At 38.5% G+C, this 18,997-nt stretch overlaps 2 protein-coding genes across 4 annotated transcripts; one reads left to right on the forward strand and one right to left on the reverse strand.

Annotated features, from left to right (window-relative positions):
- Window positions 1-2,448: 2,448 nt before the first annotated feature.
- LOC108042461 lies at window positions 2,449-3,619 on the forward strand. Of its 3 annotated transcripts, none has more exons than XM_017120768.2 (2): window positions 2,449-3,044; window positions 3,087-3,619. In XM_017120768.2, exon 1 carries the CDS (start codon window positions 2,531-2,533, stop codon window positions 2,939-2,941), a length of 411 nt encoding a protein of 136 aa, XP_016976257.1. In that variant the 5' UTR covers window positions 2,449-2,530; the 3' UTR covers window positions 2,942-3,044; window positions 3,087-3,619. The 3 variants fall into 3 exon arrangements, with proteins under 3 accessions (XP_016976257.1, XP_016976256.1, XP_016976258.1); XM_017120767.2 differs by having other exon boundaries at window positions 3,097-3,619; XM_017120769.2 differs by having other exon boundaries at window positions 3,100-3,619.
- A 13,211-nt stretch (window positions 3,620-16,830) lies between these two features.
- On the reverse strand, window positions 16,831-17,748 carry LOC108037948. Its single transcript, XM_017114622.2, has one exon. The coding sequence runs from the start codon at window positions 17,699-17,701 to the stop codon at window positions 17,276-17,278; it is 426 nt and encodes a 141-aa protein (XP_016970111.2). The 5' UTR covers window positions 17,702-17,748; the 3' UTR covers window positions 16,831-17,275.
- Between the last annotated feature and the right edge of the window lie 1,249 nt (window positions 17,749-18,997).

Here is an 18,997-nt window from a genome sequence, read left to right on the forward strand (position 1 = left end):
CAACAATGATGATGCGAAGGTTTCTATATTTTAGCTTTCAGCGAGGCAGCTGGGCGGCGAGTAAATATTACCTGTCCGGAGTGCGGAAGTACGGGAGTGAGGGAGTACGGACTCATCATCCTTTACCACAAACCTCCCTAACACGTGGTCTTCGCGTCAGCGCACGTGTGTACATTTTTAATTATGCGAGCGCACACAGAGCGCCAAGGTAAAAACAGAGCATCGCGAATGTCGGGCAACTAACTTATTAAAAAGCACTCGCCTGGCAACGCATATATTTGCCGAATAAAGCGGAAATTAAGGCAAACTAGGTGCTCCCTTCGCCATTCCAAGGACGACCAGCCTATCCTTTCGTTCGCAATTTTCAGCTGACCACCTTGTGGCCTGAGAAGTTACTCGAGCAAATTCGCCCGCAAGCGATTTGCATAACCGTAGGCAGATGCCTATGGCTGTTGCTTTCCCATTGTATTCCACTAAGAGCCGAGTAATAGAGAAATGTTGAGGAAAACCCCACGAAATCCTTCAGTAATCCAGCTTACTTACTGACTGATGATAACCTAAAAGTGTGCAAAGCCTATCAAGCTGCAAAAGGCATGAGCAAACGAATAAATGAAAAAATCCCAGTAGATAGAATTGTTTGTGAACTACTCGTAAAAATGTAACTTCCATAACTGAGTTGGAAATTGCTTAATTTGATGAGGCGGGACATCGAATTGTGTATCCCGACTAAATGACACTGTGCAGGTCCTTAAAATGTCAAAATAAGGGAAGAGATTTTTTTAAATTTCAATTTAATATTTTAAAGATTTCAATTATTTAGTATTAATTTATTTATTTATTGTTCTTACCATCAGAATGATTAATTTAAACAAATTAACCTAATGTGTTTTTTTTTTAGATGTGCTCACAAGAAATAAATAATTTAAGTGGCAAATAATGATTAACAAGGATAAACAAGGATTGTATTGTAAATCGAGAATAAAAGCTGCGCACAGCTACCTAACTTTAAACTTAAGCTTTTAATGACAGTTATTTCCTGATTTCTTTTTTTCGTGAATATTTTTTTATACTTCTCCCTCGACCTCGTTCACTAAAACAAAGTAGTCGACAAATTTAGAGTAATAATATTATTGTAAACAAAAAAATCAAAGGATATGAAAATAATAATTTTCTTTGGCTTGCTTAACTTTAACCAAAGTCTTAATAATTTCTTCTCTCCATTTTTTGTTAAACTAACATACCTTTACTACCCTGCAATCAGACAACAACACTACCCACCATAAATCTTTTGACCAGAGGAAAGGGACACCGGCTTTCGGGCGAGGCAAAAATTATTACATGCCTCATTTGCCAGCGCCTTGAAGAGTCTGCTTATTATATTTTGATTATTTCTGGCACGCGTGTTTCGGGGGGCCTCAAAGCGAGGAACTCCACTCCGAGTGCTGTAAACAAATTCGAGAATTCGCAGACTGGTCAAGGGGCGGATGTGGATGCGGATGCGGATACTGATGCGGATGTGGATGTGGATGTGCTGGGATGGGGCAGATAAACAGGCCAGCTGGGTTTTTTTCGGTTGCATAATTTTTTCATTTTATTTTGGACTCGTTTGGCCCGCTTTTGTCCATAATGAGATATCTCTATTCTCCTTTGTTTCTTTTCATCATTTTGTGCTACACTCCGTCCATTGTGTTCTTGGTGTGTGCGCTTGTTGTTTTTGCATTTCGCGAAATGCCGCTGGGAAATTCGTGTAACCAAAAAAAAGGAGGAAAAATCTACTGGGCTCAAATGGCAATGATGGCGTCGAGGTGGTCTTATTAATTAGGACACGCGCCCTGAGTTATATTTATTCTCTAATATCCTCCACTCTACATATACACGTGAACCGTGAAAGGGACAGCGCTTTTTTGTTATTTAAATGCACAGCAATTTTTTCAGCCATCTTTTCTTGATTGCAAAATTTTATTTGCATAAGAATGCCAAACGGGCAAAAAGAAAACTTCAATGATATTTCTTATTCTTAGGATACTTCATAGGACCAAATGTCTTAAACTAGTCCCCGCCATTTGTGGAAAAAACATCATACATATATAAATTTTAAATTATTTTAAATTAAAAAAAAAAATTCATAAAGATTAAAAAAATAAAATTGATTTTATGTTTTGCATGGCAAATAAAACTAGTTAAAATTTTGGCTGTATTTTGAGTTGCACACGGGCCGAATGATTATTGTGAAAATATTGCTATTGCTATTTAATTTTTAACAACAATTCCAGGCCGTATATAATCTCTAATCTCTCACTTAATTCTATTTTGAAATTGATTCCCTAAAACCAATGCAGATACCCGTTCCATCTGCATTTGCGATTATAATTTAACAATGATCAATTGTTACTTAGGACTGCGTCCTAAGTAGGTAACTAGAAACCGTTCGGATTTAAGAAACAAATTTACTGCTAACTGAAATCAAGTAACTAGTCTAGCTAAACATTCACAAACCCTTTAAAATTGTTTAGATACACATTGTTCAGCCATGTCCAGAGTGACCAAGGGCTTTGCCCGCCTGATAAATCCGGGCGTGGTGCTCAATCCGGAGCTGAATCAGAAGATAGCCGCCTTCGAGACCATGAGCGCCGAGCGATCCGAACTGGATCGGGAACTGGGAAGATTGCGCAAAAAGCAGGACGAAACAGAGGATAATCTGGCCGAGGCGTTGGCCGAGGACGAGTTTCAGTGCAATTTGAGGGGCCAGTCGTTCACGGGTCCCAACGAGGATGAGCTGCAGGAAATACTCAGGAGTCACCTCAGCGGAATTATCAACAAGCTGGCGACCAAGTATGAGCGACTTGTCTACCTAGATGCCGACATCAGGAAGCTCAAGGGGACCATTGAAAAGGCCATCACAGTGGCCAACGAAGAATCTGCCGCCGCAGCCGCAATGTGAAATAGCCTACCACTTTTTGTACTTCTACTTAAAATTGTTGTTTAATTTACACACACGTAATGTTGTCTAAGGAAGGCTTCGTCACCTCTGCAAATGTTTCAAAGTAAGTATTTCTTATAAATATGACTTAATAATAATACTAAAGATTTTCCTAGAAGCAATTAAATCAGGGATAAAATATTATCAAGCTTAAACCCAAAATCCTTAAAAGGTATCCTAGCTTTGCCATTTGATGCTTGCCAAAATATCTCAATTCATTTTGCTGGGCATCTTAAATTACTTGGGTGAAATTAAAGCCGCAACAATCTCATTTCCGGTCATTTTTAACGCACTCTCGCACAGACAATTCAGCAAGGACCAGAAGACACTGCAAATTTAATTGCGTATACGCACAGTTGCCACTGCAGTCGCGGCCACAGTTTCCTCCGCGCCAGCAGATACGCTCTGCTGACTTTATCGTTAAGTGCATAAATTCAATAATGCCGAGCGTCTGGTGGTGTCAACGCGCTGCGGAAGACATAGACTCACCGGATCGATAAAACTGCAATTTGAAAATTAATGGACTTTTCTGTGCCATTAAAATATCTGGTTTTCGTTTCGCCACAAAATCTAAAGCAAATCGCTTTTGTTATATTAAATTTTAATAAATATTGTTTAATAATCTTTTATTTAATTATAGAAATATGTATTACATTTTATTATAATGCTTAGTACTCAACAAACTCTATTAGATAACCACTTTATATTGAGATTCTTATGATAAAGTTAAACTAAGACAAAACGTTGCAACGTTAACTAACTTTAATTGCGTAAGGAACGACACAATGAGGGAGGAACATTCAAACAAGGTTTATATAACTAACTGATTGCGTATTTGTTGTTACTTTGTTTTGTTTAAGCATTAATAGCTTCGGATTCCAGGAAGAACACAAGATATATTTGAACAAGCCCAGACTCTTGTCTTTGACTTTACTTTAATTAATTAAATTGAAATGTTAGAGGAGGTAACAATTTCGATTTTGTTTCAGTGGTATCCAGACTGGTCAAACAAGCTAAATGCAAATTTTCCAACCAGACATGGGGCTTAACGAGAACATTTGCATGAAGTCAATCATTTCGACTGGTCAGTGAACCGAGAATAAGACACTTTGGGTCTCGTCTTTGAAATCACTGTATCGTTGCCTTTCATCCCAGTCAATTGGAAAACTCACACTAACAATCATTATATAGAATATTTTGTAAAAAAAAGTGAAAGACAATACCAGGTGACATTTTAAACAGTGGTGTTCATAGACTATAACTGAATTATTTAAGGAATCCTCCTTTAAAACTAGAAACTTTTTCAAATATTAATCGCTAATCGCTAATCTTAACCAATCTAAAGACCATCAATTACCATCCCCGCAACTTAAAAACTTGAATCATAATTTTTTCCCTTGGCGTCGTTTGTCTTCATTATGATAAATTGACGATGCGAACATATTTCATCTGAGCGCTGAAATTTAGAACGAGGCGATAATGAGATGTTATTAATATCAACTTGCGACTTATTTAGTGACAAACCCCTTTGGTCCCACACAAAGCGGCATTATGCAAACAAGCAAAGAGTATAGGAGAATTTTTAGATTGCTTCGAACCCTTAAAAAAAAAACCTAAGCCGCCTGTTGTTCGAGAAGCCTTCAGAAGTGTCAAGAAAACAAATGACGGTCAGTCTTTTTTTTTGTGTTCCTAAGCCAACCTTGAAAAAAACACTGAAGTATGAGCAAGTGTTAAACTTTCTTTTCTTATACCGTCAACGTTGCCTTTTTAAGGCATTCGCCTTGAAGCCATAGGTTTTGTAACTTGAGAACATAAAAGGGACTTTTACACACAAACAACAGAATAATGATGGTGCCCAAACAAAAATTTGTCCTTTTTATATATATATTTTTTTTAATTACCCAGCAACAGAGTTGATGTCGATAATTACTGATTATTAAATCCATAAAGTCCGGAATTTTCAGTGGGTTTTGCTATCTTTGAAAATCAAAAATCGATTTATTGCCATTATGCGCATGTTAACTAAATACTTTAATTTTCCTACAACTTGTTTTCAATTTGCTTGCCAAGCATAAATAGGCAAACCTGTTTGGCACACCAAGCAATGCCAGAACAGGCATAAAATACGGTCAGGGTGATAAGGTTAGAGATAAGAAAATTTGTGCCCCATAACAATAGAGGAAAAAGAAAATAGGACCCTCGGCTACAGCCGTTACACACATAAATCAAATAAATGGCAAACAAAAAAGTGTCCAATATAACATATATCAAACAAAAAGTAAGTAAATAGTAAGAACACCATCCGAATATGCCTCGAACTCAAAGTTACTTGAAAGCTGAACTAAAGTGATTTGCCACTACATATTTAACAATTTAGTTTGTACAAATCTATTACATACTTAAAGATCTCTAATATTTCCTTTATGCATATAATATTTCTCCTCTGCTGAATGCATTATTATAAAATAGTTTTGTATCATATTTTGTAAACTCAGTGCCTTTCAATCTGCGATTCTCATAAGAGCCCTTTGTGGAGCTTATTCAATCACATCACTTTAATGGCAAGTACACGTGCTAGGAGCTGGGAATGATAATTTGCGCCTAGAGACCTCCCTTGCCTTTCAATTCACCTGCCCTGCCATATTGAATTCCACTTTGCTAATTTGCGTAATTGCGCAGAGCACCCATAATGCAGTATGCGGATGCAATAAGAAGTTAAGTGGGGCGACAAGGCCTAAACGAGGTAAACACTAACTAAACACAACTTAAGGTATCAGCAATTCATGTGCTTTAGCCACAACAAATTATTTTTAGAATACATGAGAAGTCGTATTTGTTATATGTAAAAAACGAAAATGAAATACGGAAAATACAACATGGGTTTGAATTTCTATAGTTTTCCTAAATTTGGATTCCCAATTTATTTTATTATATTTTAAATTGTCCGTTTATTTGTTCTTCCTTTTTTGGGATCTTCGTTTGTTTTATTTATAATTTTTATGTTCATTATTATTTTGTTCCTTAACAACAAAAAACTAACCTTAAATATCCTTGTTTTTCCTAACTCGCATAGAAAACCGTGTCTGACAGAATCACTAAAACACAGGTTTCCAATAGCAAAAGTGCTTCAAAAAATCTCAAATGTCCCCCAAAAGGCAGTTAATTGCAAATCTCCAGCCAGTTCGTATCCAATTTTGACCTTCATACCTTTTCGTCTGCCAGGGGAAAACCTCAGCCCACCTGCAACTGCCGGCGAAGACCAATTTGTGGCTGGTCGGATTTCGTTAATGGCTTAATACGAGCAGCACCTGCAGTTGCAGTGGAAGCTGCAGCATCTGCGGCCACTATTTTGGCAGGCACATTAAGCGACGGGAGCTGGCCCTTTGGACCCCTGGACCTGTGGACCTCCACATCCCTGACCCCCGAATCCCGCCAGGCAGATGGCCAAGACAAGTGACAATGACAAGTGCAAGGCTGGCAGGTGGCAGTTTACCGAATTTGCAGGTGACAGGCAACGTGACCAGCAACAAGTTGTGTCTGCGAGCCACAGCGGCAGATCATTGCGGATAATTAAATATTTTATGTTGCTCGCCGAATGGCGAAATGCGAGTATTTTTAACACTACATAAAAGTTATGAACGTGGCGGCATAAAAATTAAGTCATAATGCGATTTGTGGCAATCATAAAGAGCGGAGCAGCAACTACATTGTGTGCGCTCGAGGTCATCATGCCGAAGGCGATAAATTCACTCGGTGTCGCATAAAAAGGAGCGAGTGCGATTGCTGGGCTCGTAAATCGGCACTTGAAGGGGCGGTAATAGGGATCATAAAGTCCGAGAACAAAATAATCAATTTGTACCCGAATCGTTTAATAAATTGCAACTAAGCTTGTCCCAGGGCACACGTGTCGTATGCGTCATTTGCTAAGAGTTGCGAAATTAACACGCATACGACGGCACTTAATTTGTCACTAAATGGCTTCCCCAAGACGGAGGCCAATATGTTGGCAGAGTGGTAAAAAAGGGAGCACTGCACTTGGAAATTAGATCTCTGTTACACATATATGGTATATGTGGGGTTTTTATGAATACATACATTTTTTTCATTGGTAAAATTATTTCTTACTTTAACCAAGTTATTAAGGAATTTATTTTTGTTCTTTAAGATAAACCACAAAATATTCTAATTGTCAGAAGCAACGATATGATGCTACATTTTTTTTAAAGTATTTTATTAGAATTATAGGAAATTGGTTTAAACTGTAAGTTAACTCTTTCTATTTTTCTTCTTTTTATCCCTTCTGGATAATATGGAAGAACCCTAATTTGTTATTGACAATTTTAGAACAAAGTAGACGTAATTTCCAGTGTAACCATGTGGCAATGTGGCGAGCAACACGTTGTGTAGCTTAAATTGAAAATTACAAAAAGCGAAACAAACAAGCACGCAACCTCCAACAAGCGCCTTCAAGAATGCCACGTTGTGTCCCAGAGAAACCGCAAGACGCGTGATGTGCGGACATCCTGTGGGAGGATGGGGCTGGGGTCAGATGGGGGCGTGGCTGAGGCCCTCGGGTTGACGGCGACGCATATGAAAATTTCGCACGACAATTTATTGCCATGCTTAAGAAGCGTGCGTATGAAATAATATACAAAGAGGACCAAGGACATGTTCGTGCCACAACAGCGGCAGCAATAAGCGGTTTGCTGCTCCTGCTGCTGATGCTGAATTTTAAAATGTTCTTTAAACAATGCTCTCCAGAACTGATGGCAGCGATTTGTTCGATGTTGACAGTGTTGTTAAGGGCGGAACCAGGACACTGTCTCAGATGGATTGGAATCTGGGACTGTGGCACAGTGGGGACTTGCACGAGTGGCTACTTAAAGCTTATTTGCCGCTTAAAGCCATCTAATGGCCATGTGCGATGAGTGATGAGCTCATTGCAGTGGGAATTTGCTTAATGCGATTTAATTAATAAGCGGAAACAAATTCAATTATTCAGCGATAGGAAGGTAAATTAATATTTATTGCCACTGCCCTTTACGAAAACATTAGATCTCAGATTGATGGATGTATTCATTACAAGACATTTTTGTCTAGCGTATAATGACTTTATAAATCAAATTTATATTGTTAAGATGAAAAAGTACAAAGTTAGAAAAAATTATTTAAAGTACTTAAAGTGCTGGCAGTAACTACACAATGAAGGCCTTATTATAACTTGAATTCAAGTAAATATTTCGGATTTAAACCAAAATATATTTAATTGAATTTATTGATATTTAAAAAAATTGAAATTGTCAAACGCACTCAACTCAAAAAGGTTATTGAAAAGTCACCAAGTACCCAGAGTTTTCAATTATATATAAAGATTACATGTGCTCCACTTGCACACAATGTCGTTGATGTTTACAATTTCTTTCGGCCGCAGGACATGCCTCACTTTAGCCCAGCCCCAGGAACAATAAATGTATGTAAATATACAAAGTACACATATGCATACCCGTTCGGGTGAAATCTTAAACTACATAATGCCAATGGAAACCGAAATCGTTGCACTTGGCAGCCAACGACCCAGAAACGGAAGGCTGGGAAGGATGGAAAGGATGGGCAGGAGTTGTGGCCAGCGGGCAGTAGACAATGGACAATGGCAGACAGCTCGGACTCGGACTCGTCCTGGACTCCGGCAGGAGCTGAAGCTCCAGCCCCGGACTAAGTCACGTCACGGAGCCTTCATTGTTTGCAGAAGTAAGTAAGTGTACATAAAATTTATACGTGGACCAGTGAGGCGGGAAGTGGAGCTGTGGAAATCCATGCAGATGTGCCCGGTTTCTTGGGTTTGCCTTTTGTTTTCTCCGCTCTTTTGTAATAAATGTGTAAGATTTCATACATATTTCAGCAGCCGTCAAAGGGAAGGGTGGGAAGGCAGTAGCCATAACAGTCAAACTATTGTACAACAGGGAACATTTACGTCTTTCCAAAGATAGAAAATCGAAGAGCTGCAGTTTGGGGCAATTCAATTTGCACTTACTTTAAATGGTAGTACCTACATATTATGTTTTCATTTCAAGCATAACAAGAAAGGAAAGCTAACTTCGGGCGGAGCCGAAGTTGAAATACCCTTGCAGAATATTCTGCAAATTATATTCTCCAAAATCATTCATATAATGCCTTCTTAATTCTCATAAAAAATCCCAACTTCCTAACTTTAAAAACACCAAAGTTATGGCATTTCCAATCGTTCAGTTATATGGCAGCTATAGAATATAGTCGGCCGATCCTTATGAAATTTGATATGTCGGATTGATTAGGCAAAAATAAAACCCATAGAAAATCCCAACTTCCTAACTTAACAAACACCAAAGTTATGGCATTTCCGATCAATCAGTTATATGGCAGCTATAAGATATAGTCGGCCGATCCTTATGAAATTTGGTAGGTCGGATTAATTGGCCAAATGTAAAACCCATAGAAAATCCCAACTTCCTAACTTTACAAACACCAAAGTTATGGCATTTCCGATCAATCAGTTATATGGCAGCTATAAGATATAGTCGGCCGATCCTTATGAAATTTGGTACGTCGGATTGATTGGCCAAATATAAAACCCATAGAAAGTCTCAACTTCCTAACTTAACAAACAGCAGAGTTATGGCATTTCCGATCAATCAGTTATATGGCAGCTATAGGATATAGTCGGCCGATCCCGGCCGTTCCGACTTATATACTGCGTGCAAAGGAAAGAAGGGTGTGTGCAAAGTTTCAACTCGATATCTTTAAAACTGAGAGACTAGTTCGCGTAGAAACAGACAGACGGACAGACAGACGGACAGACGGACATGGCTATATCAACTCAGGAGGTGATCCTGATCAAGAATATATATACTTTATAGGGTCGGAGATGTCTCCTTCACTGCGTTGCACACTTTTGACCAAAATTATAATACCCTCTGCAAGGGTATAAAAACGAGCAAATCTATTAATACATATTTCAATATGTAATTACAGTTTTTATACCCTTGCAGAGGGTATTATAATTTCAGTCAAAAGTTTGCAACGCAGTGAAGGAGACATTTCCGACCCTATAAAGTATATATATTCTTGATCAGGATCACCTCCTGAGTTGATATAGCCATGTCCGTCTGTCCGTCTGTCCGTCCGTCTGTCCGTCCGTCTGTCCGTCTGTCCGTCTGTCCGTCTGTCCGTCTGTCCGTCTGTCCGTCCGTTTCTACGCAAACTAGTCCCTCAGTTTTAAAGCTATCTGCTTGAAACTTTCCCAAAAGTTGTCTTTCTATTGCAGGTAGTATATAAGTCGGAACGAGCCGGATCGGGCCACTATATCATATAGCTGCCATATAACTGAACGATCGGAAATGCCATAACTTTGGTGTTTTTTAAGTTTGGAAGTTGGGATTTTCTATGGGTCTTATTTTTGGCTAATCAATCCGACCTACCAAATTTCATAAGGATCGGACGACTATATCCTATAGCCGCCATATAACTGATTGATCGGAAATGCAATAGCTTTGGTGTTTGTAAAGTAAGGAAATTGGGATTTTCTATGGGTTTTATTTTTGGCCAATCAATCCGACCTACCAAATTTCATAAGGATCGGCCGACTATATCTTATAGCTGCCATATAACTGAACGATTGGAAATGACATAACTTTGGTGTTTTTAAAGTTGGGAAGTTGGGACTTTTTATGAGTATTAAGAATGCATCATATGAATAATTTTGGAGAATATAATTTATAGAATATTCTGCAAGGGTATATCAACTTCGGCTCCGCCCGAAGTTAGCTTTCCTTTCTTGTTTTATTTAGAACAAGAAAAATAAACAAAAAAGTAATAATAGGAATATAAAGTAAAATGTAGTTTAATGTTCATTTAAAAACAAATACTTTCATTTATAAAAATGTTTCAAAAATACACAGCCAACTTAAATTGAAATTTTAAGTCCCTGTATTGACCGATTTTGCAGTTAAAGTCGCTGGCCAACATGTCGAATGCGCAATATTACTTAGTAGCTTGTGTCAACTTATGCAAATAGCCGGCAATGAAACGGAATAAAAAAACACACACAAAGGAATGTACAAAAGGGCAAAGAAAACTACAAGTAATAAAAAATGCTAATTTAATGTTATTGTTGCTGTTTGCTTTGTCTTGCTCTTATTTTTGTTCGTCGTTTTGACTTTGTCATGTCATTTTGGAGCTTCCTTCGCCTTTTCATTTTTTATTCCATTCCGTCGTTGTCTTTGCGAGTCTTTTATCTTGTGCCTTTTTTTTTTTTTTTTGGTTCCTTTGACACAAACAGGAAATTATTTATGCAGAATTTCTCGGCGCAACTAATTCAAAACTTGCCACGCCCCATTCGGTTCAGCCCGCACATATACGAAGTTTGATTGCCACACACATTTTTTCGTCCAGTCATTTGAGCTCATATCCTGATTACACCCTCGGAGGCCCGGCATCCTTATTGAAATTTCCGCTCGCCGGATATTGAAGAACGCCATTTTGTTATTTATTTGGGCCCGCTCTACTTTTGAAATTCGGTATAATCTTTGTTGTGGAAAGCGGCGGCGGCACCCGCCATCCGCCACCCGGCCAGTCATTAACTAATTGCAAATGAAGGAATTAATAAAAAATCAAAATCGCATTATAGGTCAGCCATGCCCTCCTGGCATTCCTTGGGCAAAAAAAGGCAATCAATTTGATTGTATTTGATGGCTCTACAGCTCCAATGTAGTGGCCCCCAACCGCAGCAGCAGGACCATGAGCCATAAATCTTGAGCGCACTTGGGGCCCTCCTTCGCCTCCATTCGCCTTCGGCTCCGTTTTGGTCCTACTAATCCGACTCCTGCCCCAGAATCCTCCCAGCCCCACCCACTGCAATTCGCCTGAGTGTCCTGCTGTGCAGCGAGTGTTTGGCATCCGGCAGCACAATGTCCAAAATGCACACTGCAAATAATACAAAGGACTAAATTGGGAAAAAATGAGATTTCATGTGGGCGGAGCAACGCCATTCGGATGCTCTTACTAGGGCGTCTATCTCGGTGATCCTAATTTACCACAAAAGATTTAAAATAATACCCAAATTGATATTGAGTTGCAACGAATATGTGGCATTTAAAGATAAAGCATTATGGACCCGTGTCTGCCACATCAACACGTGTTCCGCTCTAAAAGCATATAACCAAATAAAGCTCAAATCCCTTTGCTAGTTCACAATAGAAATGGGAAATAAAGTAAAGAAAAAATCCACTTCTGATGCCGTGGCTTTTCCCATCCCCATCCCCTTCCACTGCCCCTCCCCTTCCCCTTCCCCACCTGACCCTTTCGAGGACCAGCGGCCCATGGTTTTGGCCATATTGCTTCGTTTCGTTTCGCTTCGGATGGCCTGGGTCCGGGTGCATTAAAAATAAACGACTGTGGGCAGCGCTCAATTTGGAATGAAATTGGCGCAAATACCAAAAATTTATACAATGGCAAATGCAGCAAAAAGGAAATACGAGCTCGATGTGGTAAAAATGAGGAAAAAAGAGGGTAGCAGAAAGCAACTAAAGAGCACCAGAGCACAAATTGAAAAGCCATACAAATCAAATTGGGTGGGTGTGAGTGGTAAGTTTATTGGGCAGCTTGTGTGTGTGTGTGTGTGTGTGTGTGTGCGGGTATGCTTTATAATTTATAAGCGGCCATCAGGAGCGCTCATTATGTGGCACAAAATAAGTAAGTGCCACTCGTTTGTATACAAAGTAAACAGCGTGGGAAAATGCATAAAAAGTGACCAGCGATGAGGGTCATAAATGAGCCTTGAAGAGCCAGTCCGAGCGGATCGCACACACGGGCTCACATCCTTGCCAACCAGGATGCCACCCAACCAGGATGCCCACCCGACACACCAGTCGGCGATGGATGATGCCTTCCAGCGGTTCACCCGAGCAGAGAAAAAATTAAAGGTAAACGAACGATAATCTCGGAAAACATGCACAGAATAATTCATTTTGAACAGGAGGAAGAAAATTTGGTGGCTGAGATCTAAGAATGTGAGAATTTTATTTGGACTAGGAAAGTTCATTTTAGAAATCTGATTTATTTATTTTATTTATTCGGATTCAATAAAACACTATTTAAGAAATAATAATTTGCTATCTCATGCTATTGTACTTATAGGAAAACTGGTTTCTGGTTTAAGTCTCAACAAATATTTAGCCTTAACATACATTAGAACAAAATGACTTTTTCAACCATTTATGTTCAATGGTTCGGATTTTATGTGATTTTGCATTTTTGATTGAACAAAAAAACTAAACCACATTTATGTTGTACTAAATAATAAATATAACAAAATGGCTAACATTAAATTGTATACTTATTATTAAAATTATACCAAAAGTGCTTATATCGAAAGTGCTTGCAAAATTTTGGTCGGGTGAAATTAGACTACAAGCTTTCGTTCTTTTTCATAAGTATACTACTGTCATGTGACCCTTTAAATTTGTTTCGCAAAAGCATCGAACTTTTATGGGTCGATTCCTTTGTCTTCTCAATGCAATCAAGTTGGTTTCAGTCTGGCAGAAATCAAAGAATGCAGAGGGAAGTCTGTGCCGAGATTGCAATCTGGTTCGATCTCATTTGCAACGAACCGTCGAAGACATTTGACCCCGTATTCCGGGCGATGTTGACCCACCAACTGGCAAGTCCAATTTAAAGTACCTTCTGCCTTATCAAATGAACCTCAGTTATCGGCTTACTGCTGCATAAATTATTGCCAGTCCCGTTCCATTAATAGATTTTTCATTCTTTCAGTGCAAATAGCGAGCAGGAATCTGTGAGTAAATTTGGTAGCTCATTCGAAATCAGAGAAGAAAATGCCGGGAATTTCGAGCAAAATTTAATTACTCGAGCTCAACTGACTGCAAGACCGAAAGTCGAAAGAACAGAGGGCTGCATCGCATCAAAAGCTGCAGTGGCGGTGCGCAAGTGGCAAAGTCAGTTCGTTTCATTTGTTTATGCATATTTTACGGAGCGAGGGGGCTGAACATTAACAGTCGCAAGTTGGAGGAGCGATGGGGTGAAAAGAGGAGGAGCGGGCTCCGCAGGATGCCTCTGCCTGGAAATCGTGGGGGCACCAGAAGTAACAAGACAGGCTGTTGCCACTGCCGTTCATGCCGCTCCTCTTGTTTCCTCGCTGCGTAAACAGCGAGCTCAGCTCTCTACTCGCCGCCTTAATGACCGTTCGACACCATCTCGTATACGCACTGTGGAACAGATGGTGCCAGGAACTAGGTGTAGTCCATGCATGAATGAATATTTTGTTTAAATACGAGCCAATTATAAGGCCCTGATTTTCTTTTTTTAAGAAAGTCTTTAAAATCACAATTGAATTTATTGACTACAAAAAAATATTTTTTTTCAATATTAGTTTATGGCACCCTCTATGAACTAATATTGAAAATAACTAGCATCTCAAAAGAAAATCACTCCCAAAAGAATGCAACTTTTAAACTATTTATTTAGTAATTTCGAAACCATATTATTTTCCTTATGTTACCAGCTTTCTTATTGCCAAATTTTGTAAGAAATATCTTTTTAATTTTATCTAAGTTCTGACATGTTCATACTATGTTCATAAATTTTATTTAAATTCTTATACTTGGCATTTTTTTTAAATGTGCCACTAGTTCATAAATATAATCTAAATACATATTATTAAAAATATTTGTATGTATTGACAATTGGGTTGAGCTTATTTATTAAGCTCTCTATAATTCTTACTTTAGTTAGTTCATTTATCAGATAGTGTAAGAAATGCCCCAACGTTCTGCAGAGAAATAGGGACATAAAATAAAATTGAATATATTTTAGAATTATGCCGAGAAGTCTAACAGTCCTTATTTCGGTGCCAGTGTTCGTCCTCTGTCTATCACTCCTCCCCAGCATCTCCTTGACCTTATGCTGCGTTTTTAACGAACTTTGGGCTGGGAGTGGCCGTGGGTGGTGGAATCGTTTGCATATTCATTGGTCAGCAGCCCACGCCTCTCAGCATCCTGGATTGAAGCTAGTCCACGGGGGGCGGGACAGTGCTCATCCACTTGCTTTGAGCGTAAATATTTTAAGTACTTTAAACAATTCATTAATTTACATTTAGCTTTGGCCATGTTGTAGAGAAGTTGCCCATAATTTGGGGAGCAGCTTGAAGAGTCCTTGGAAGTGGCAGATAAACGCTTAAGGAACGCTCGCTACGATTCCTGCCAAAGCAAGTGGAACTTTATTGCGTACATGCTTAATTCAAACAGTCTGGTTGAATTTGGAAGTACATGTATTACCCCGACGAAGGTGACATGTTATTTATAAATCAAGTTATTTATATGCATATAAAGGTTTTTTGGGACAATATCATACAACATTTTAATTTCTCTTTTTTGACAATGTTAAAAATCTCTGATATTAAATTAAGTGAAAAGAAAAAAACATACAATTATTGAATATAATTAAAAGTATAAAAAAACTTTTCGTTCATTTTTTTCTTAGCAGGCTATTGGAAATATTTTAAAACAAAATGGTTTCGAAGTTTTAAACATATTCTGAAATAAAATGCCATTTAGCCCGATATAATTGTTTTAAAAGAAACCTTTCTTTTTATTTTGGCAATGCAGAGATCAAACGTCATTAAAGACAACTAGTTGCATTGCCAATATTGCTAGGAATTTCACCCCTATGAAATATAATTTTGTTTAATAATAAAATCTACAAAGCAAAAATTCCACTACAAAAATTTAAAAAAAATCATTGTTTTTCTTTTGCAAAGTAGGAGGTTGTTACGTGATTTCAGACACATAGTTTGGCTATTTTTTTAAATTCATACGATTTATATACTGCTTAAACAGACTTCTGTCTTGCCAATAACAATAGCCTAGTGTGGCATTGATGCACACTCAAAGCACAAATTCCATCAATTTCAGTTCGGAAACTGATTTGGAAAGCTTTTATTTTGTTGACAGCATCGCTTGGGGGAGTGCAACACTTTCCCATGTTTGTAGGTGCTTCGCCAATCGATCGAAGGCCGGTGGGGAAGATAACAGCGCCTCCATTGAAATGTGAAAATTCTCAATGGAAACTGAACTCTTAAACATTGCCCGGTAATTGCCAGAAGCAACAATACGGCTTTATCCACACCCACCGCCTGCCATTTGCGCTGTGCAATTTAGCCCATTGAAACCATCAGTTGTGCTTATGTTACCCCTGCTACCCACTTTCACTTCTGCTAATTGCAACAACAATTGCAATGAACTAAACTGAATCCGAGAGCAGAAATAGAAATGGGGAAAAGCCGGACGGACGGCAACATCTAGGCCACAAGTCGAACATATCGGGGGCGGGGCAAGGATTTCTGAGGGGATAACAAGATGGGCGCATTTTACAAATTATAATCGTCATTTGTCATGGAGGCACTGCACTCGACAAGGACTCGCCACTCGGACTCAGTCCTTCACCCAGTTTCAGTTCCTCTCTGATTTTTATTGACATATTGAAATGACAGGGGACAGGACGGGGCAGACGATGAAAAATTGCTCAATAAAGTGAATTAGCAATGCACTTAGGAGACGAAATGGGAACAATTAGTAGGGCCAGCAGAAATATGCACAAATATTAATCAACTTTTGTCCATTAAAAACTAATTTTTCAGAGACAACCTAATGTGATCATTTTGGCCAATACCTCGGACTTGTTGATATACAAACATTTTAAAGCATAGACGAAATGGGTAGAATTATAGGTCAAGCAACAAACATAAATATAATATAACACAGTTCCATTAAAAACAACTTTTTCTGTGACAACATTATGTGATCATTTTGGCAAGACTTATTGATATATATTGACATATTTTAAAAAGTATATTTCAGTGAGGTTTTTTGTTAAATATGAAATAAGTACTAATACGGTTCAATTAAAAAAGTCAGCTGAAAATTCAATTAAAATGTCCTATACTAGAATGTTTCTATTTGTTTAAAATTGAGCGTTAGTTAATTTAATTAATATTATTTTGCAGATTTTCACATGATATATTTTGATTGACCTTTTGTTATATTGAAAGCGTTTCTGCGAAAACAAAGAGTCGAAATATGAAAATATTTAATATTGTTATGTCGATACTCTCTGTTTATACTCAACTTTGGCCATCTAAGCCCGTATTGAATACAATGACATTTGTTATGACCTACTCCATGTATAAAAGAAATGCAATTTCGCATTTTGAATAAAAATATTTGTTTGTCACAGGCTTTCCTCCAGTTATGCCATCCGCCTGCAGCGAACTCCAAAGAGCTCCAGGCCCGGCCGGCACTTTCGCATCGTATCGAGGAGGATTTCGCCAAAGGCGTAGCGCATGGTCATGGTCAGGTCCTCGATGTTCCCGATGTCGCAGTTGTCCATGAGGGGCCCATTGGCCAAAAGGGCCTGGCAGGCTGTTCCGGGCACCAACTGGTCATCGAATCTGGCAAGGGAAACGCAGAAACGCAGCTTCTGGCGCTCCATTAGCCAGGGGATCACCAGCTTCCAGTTTGCTCCACTCCAGTCCACGTCGTCCTCCAAACCAGTGAAAAACACCTCATTCTCCGCCAAAGGTTCGAGATCAGAGAAAGGAGCAGGTTGCAGCTGAGTGCAATGGAAACAACAACTGAGCAGAAGTATTAGTAGTTTAACATTATGGCAACTCATTTTATAAATAAATCGTTAAATTTCCCCTGAAAATTGTATTCGATCAATTCGCGTCTGTGCTTAACCAAATTTGATTTTCAACTGAAACCCGTTCAAACGTTTAAACGTTCAAACATTTATACGTGCTATGTGCCCAGTTCTTCAAATAACAGCTAAGAGCTTATTCAGTTGATTGCAATTGAATGCGCAAAATAACTGCTTGAAAAATGACCGGAAACTTATCAAATCATAAGTTTTTGTCAAATTGCGAACTTAATTAAATTTTAGATTTTCCTACCACTATTTGCATTGCAAATGATGATATTTTTGTTATTTTTATAGTCCGCTTTGCTACGTGCGTTTCAATGGCTTTCGACTGCAGCACGTGGCAACTAAGGCGGCAAACTTTATTTCTGACTCGATTTATTTTTATTTTGTTAATAAATTAAAATAGAAATGACGTAAAAAGTTTGCCGTCAAATATTTAAGGCAATTAAGAAATGACGCATTCGAGCCAGAATATACATTAAACTTGGAATTAAAAAACATTTAAAATCAATTATGAGACTGATATTTTTATACCCTTGCAGAGGGTATTATAATTTCAGTCAAAAGTTTGCAACGCAGTGAAGGAGACATTTCCGACCCTATAATGTATATATATTCTTGATCAGCATCACCAGGAGAGTCGATCTAGCCATGTCCGTCTGTCCGTCTGTCCGTCTGTCCGTCCGTCTGTCCGTCTGTCCGTCCGTCCGTCCGTTTCTACGCAAACTAGTCCTTCAGTTTTAAAGCTATCTGCTTGAAACTTTCCCAAAAGTTGTCTTTCTATTGCAGGTAGTATATAAGTCGGAACGAGCCGGATCGGGCCACTATATCATATAGATGCCATATAACTGAACGATCGGAAATGCCATAACTTTACTGTTTTTAAAGTTAGGAAGTTGGGATTATCTATGGATTTTATTTTTGGCCAATCAGTCTGACCTTCCAAATTTCATAAGGATCGGCCGACTATATCCTATAGCCGCCATATAACTGATTGATCGGAAATGCCATAACTTTGGTGTTTGTAAAGTTAGAAAGTTGGGATTATTTATGGGTTTTATTTTTGGACAATCAATCCGACCTGCCAAATTTCATAAGGATCGGCCGACCATATCCTATAGCTGCCATATAACTGAACTATTGGAAATGACATAACTTTGGTGTTTTTAAAGTTAGGAAGTAGGGATTTTTTATGAGTATTAAGAATGCATCATATGAATAACCGATCCGATTTTGGAGAATATAATTTACAGAATATTCTGCAAGGGT

The sequence above is a fragment of the Drosophila rhopaloa genome, unplaced genomic scaffold, assembly GCF_018152115.1.
Source record: "Drosophila rhopaloa isolate 14029-0021.01 unplaced genomic scaffold, ASM1815211v1 contig_2, whole genome shotgun sequence".
Classification (NCBI taxonomy): Eukaryota; Metazoa; Arthropoda; class Insecta; order Diptera; family Drosophilidae; genus Drosophila; species Drosophila rhopaloa.

What these genes read in the sequence shown, in the direction of transcription:
- LOC108042461 (XM_017120768.2), top strand. Translation starts at nt 2,531, where the DNA reads ATGTCCAGAGTGACCAAGGGCTTTGCCCGCCTGATAAATCCGGGCGTG.
- LOC108037948 (XM_017114622.2), bottom strand. Translation starts at nt 17,701, where the DNA reads ATGAGTTGCCATAATGTTAAACTACTAATACTTCTGCTCAGTTGTTGT.